This window comes from Hyla sarda, chromosome 13 (assembly GCF_029499605.1).
Source record: "Hyla sarda isolate aHylSar1 chromosome 13, aHylSar1.hap1, whole genome shotgun sequence".
NCBI classification, from domain to species: Eukaryota; Metazoa; Chordata; class Amphibia; order Anura; family Hylidae; genus Hyla; species Hyla sarda.
Genome location: NC_079201.1, coordinates 2,208,630 through 2,211,991, shown reverse-complemented (window position 1 = coordinate 2,211,991; position 3,362 = coordinate 2,208,630). Strand labels below are relative to the sequence as shown.

Genomic DNA, 3,362 nt, shown 5'->3' with positions numbered 1-3,362 from the left:
CCTGTATTACTGAAGTGTATGTACTGACTGGTGTCTGGTAGTGCCCCCTACAGTACAGAGAGGTATTACATGTTCTGTACTCTTTACCTGTATTACTGAAGTGTATGCACTGACTGGTGTCTGGTAGTGCCCCCTACAGTACAGAGAGGTATTACATGTTCTGTACTCTTTACCTGTATTACTGAAGTGTATGCACTGACTGGTGTCTGGTAGTGCCCCCTACAGTACAGAGAGGTATTACATGTTCTGTACTCTTTACCTGTGCCAGGGTAAGTTGCTCCTTTGGACATCAGGTAAGGGCGGCTCCATGTTACTTTTTCTAGGACAGTTCTGTACAGGACCTTGAAGAAGCTTCTGTCCTTTACAAAGACCAGTGTTTCCCAACCACGGTGCCTCACGCTGTTGCAAAACTACAACTCCCAGCATGCCCGGACAGCCGAAGGCTGTCCGGGCATGCTGGGATTTGTAGTTTTGCAACAACTGGAGGCACCATGGTTGGGAAACACCAAAATAGACAGTGATTACAGCTCCCAGCAGATCTTTCTTACTTTTATATGTAAGGATTGGCTTTATCTATATTAGTTATCTACTTGTTTTTCTTTAATTCTCACTTTTTCCTATTTTAGGATGACATTTTGGGGCTTCAGAACCAATTACCAGGTTTCCATAGAGTTCTGGTCTCAACATACAATGGATTCAACATACAATGGTCATCCCGGAACCAATTAACATTGTAAGTTGAGGGACCACTGTATATGACTGCAGCTCCCAGAAGGAGACCCCCATACACACAGTCCAATGTATTGTTGGGGCTGGCATTCTATATTTTGGGCTTCCCAGAGTCTAGAGAGGAGGTTACGGTAGAAATGAGGCGCAGTATTCTTCCAGATGGGGAGCAGAATCCTGGCCCTTCCTGAGGTTCCGCACCATCATGGTCAGATGAACATTGTCCACACGGGATCTAATCATATAACAATGACAATACTCCACATCCATTGTGGCTTAGTCCAGTGACTATGGCGGAACGTTCTGTGATCGGGAGTCGGAGTCTATGGCGGACTCCTGATCTGCAGCCAACCACTGAATAAGGTAAATGCAGCGTGTACGGGCTCGGTGAAGATGATTCTGAAGGTGTGGAGGTGACTGATGAGAGAACCAACATCATGAAAGGACAACCTGCCGGCCGTGTAATCCAGGGAGACCCTCACGGTGTGACAGGAGGTGACGTGAGGCAAGTAGAGACAGACATTATTATGTTGTAGCCAGAACTCGTTGTTCCGTCTCCGCAGACACCACGACGCACTGTTACATCCCAGAAATGATTTTTTCCCCGTCCTGTCCATGCTGAGGTAGCATACCCCGATCATCCAGTCTCCGGACTCGCTGGTCTCCACATCCCAGTAATGTCTCCCCGAGTCGAATTCTTCAGTGCTTAAGACCTGGTTAGGTTGGAACCTGTCTGGTGTTTGGGGCTGTTTCGTCAGGTTTATTTCTGAGTCGATCACAGTCATCAGGTTATGTGACACATGGACACCATGGCCAGCGCTGTCCACATCCAGTGATACGTCTGTAGGCTTCTGTGTGGGAAACCACCACTTTTTGGTCCTTGATGTTATCTCCGGTCTCTGGACAGTCCCTGTATCTCCGGCAGTGTCCTGACCGTCATCTGTATCTATTACCAGTTCTTCTAGGAAGTCGATGGGGTCGGTGACGTAGCCGAGATAATCGATATGAATTCTCTTTGTCTCCCGATGCTCATTGTTTTCCTCTAGCTCCTGGAGCTGGTTGGTGAAATCTTCTAAGATCTGCTCCTTATTGGCCAAGGTCCCCTGGGTGAGAGCGCCCTCCGCGTTCCTCTGGAGTTTTTGAATGTTCCTAATAATATTCTCTTTTTGTCTTTCATTCTTTTCTATCTTTGACCTTAGCACCTCCTGGATCTCTTTCAGTCTCTTCTTCTTCTTCTCACAGGCCTCATTCAGCGGCATCACTGGGAGCCCCCGATATTCTTTGGAGAAGCAGCAGGACACACAAATACAAGTCCCCTGGGCTGGGCAGTAATACGCCCTCATCCTATTGTGAATGGGGCATTTATGGCCCTCCAGGGTAGACACACAGTCAATCAAGTCATGCTGCACCGACCTGTTGTGATACTGGAGATGTCTCTTACACATGGAGGTCTCACACTGCAGACATGTCTTGGTGGCTGGAGTGACAAAGTCGCAGTAGTTGCATATGACGGAACAATGTTCTGCCGGTCGGACCCGCTCTGCGATGTTGCTCAGGTTCGTGTTCTTGGTGAGAACGGGTCTGGATCGGAATCTTTTCCGGCACTGAGGACACATAAAGGATCCCGACACCTTCTTCCTCAGGACTTGGTCGATACATTTCCAGCAGAAGTTGTGTCCACATAGCAGGGTTACAGGGTCGGTAAAAATATCCAGACAGATGGGGCAGCGCAGCTCGTCTGTCAGGTCGGCCATTATCTACGTCAAGGACAGGAAACGAAAGAGGAAGCGTAGAGAAGTCAATGGAGTCCACGCCCAGAGACGGCCCATGGGACGGCTTCACACGTATGGAAATCCTTCCTGTTATCCCAGGGAGGAGGGGGAGGCTGTTCTCCGAGTCCTGGGAGATGTCCTCCATGAAAACTTCCACAGCTTTCTGATATACTTTGTCATTAACTTCCTGGGCATTACTTATCACAGCAGAGGGTTTGTTACAATCATCTGTAGTCTAAGCTGCCAGACATGACCTGCACCGATTCATTATCGTGGGACAGATTGGTGCTTCTGCTGCTAATGTTCATCTGAGGTTTGTTAAAGGGGTACTCCGGTGGAAAACTGGCACAATATAGCCTTACAATACGATGATTAAAGGGGTACTCCGGTGGAAAACTTTTTTTTTATGAACTGGTGCCAGAGAGTTTGTAAATTACTTCTATTAAAAAAATCTTTATCCTTCCAGTACTTTTTAGCAGCTGTATGCTACAGAGGAAATTCTTCACTTTTTGAATTTCTTTTTTGTCTTGTACACAGTGCTCTCTGCTGACACCTCTGTCCGTGTGATGAACTGTCCAGAGAAGCATAGGTTTGCTATGGGGATTTACTCATGCTCTGGACAGTTCCTGACACGGACAGAGGTGTCAGTAGAGAGCACTGTGGACAAGACAAAAAAAGAAATTCAAAAAGAAAAGAATTTCCTCTGTAGCATACAGCTACTATAAAGTACTGAAAGGATTAGGATTTTTTAATAGAAGTAATTTACAAATCTCTGTGTAACTTTCTGGCACCAGTTCATTAAAAAAAAAAAAAAAAAAGTTTTCCACCGGAGTACCCCTTTAATCATCGTATTGTAAGGCTATA

The 3,362-nt window shown here is 46.5% G+C and overlaps 1 protein-coding gene across 1 annotated transcript; it reads right to left on the bottom strand.

Moving 5' to 3' along the window:
* Nucleotides 1-464: 464 nt before the first annotated feature.
* Nucleotides 465-2,816, bottom strand: LOC130297442 (E3 ubiquitin/ISG15 ligase TRIM25-like). Its single transcript, XM_056549923.1, has one exon. It carries the CDS (start codon nucleotides 2,478-2,480, stop codon nucleotides 1,050-1,052), a length of 1,431 nt encoding a protein of 476 aa, XP_056405898.1. The 5' UTR covers nucleotides 2,481-2,816; the 3' UTR covers nucleotides 465-1,049.
* Between the last annotated feature and the right edge of the window lie 546 nt (nucleotides 2,817-3,362).

What these genes read in the sequence shown, in the direction of transcription:
- LOC130297442 (XM_056549923.1), bottom strand. Translation starts at nt 2,480, where the DNA reads ATGGCCGACCTGACAGACGAGCTGCGCTGCCCCATCTGTCTGGATATT.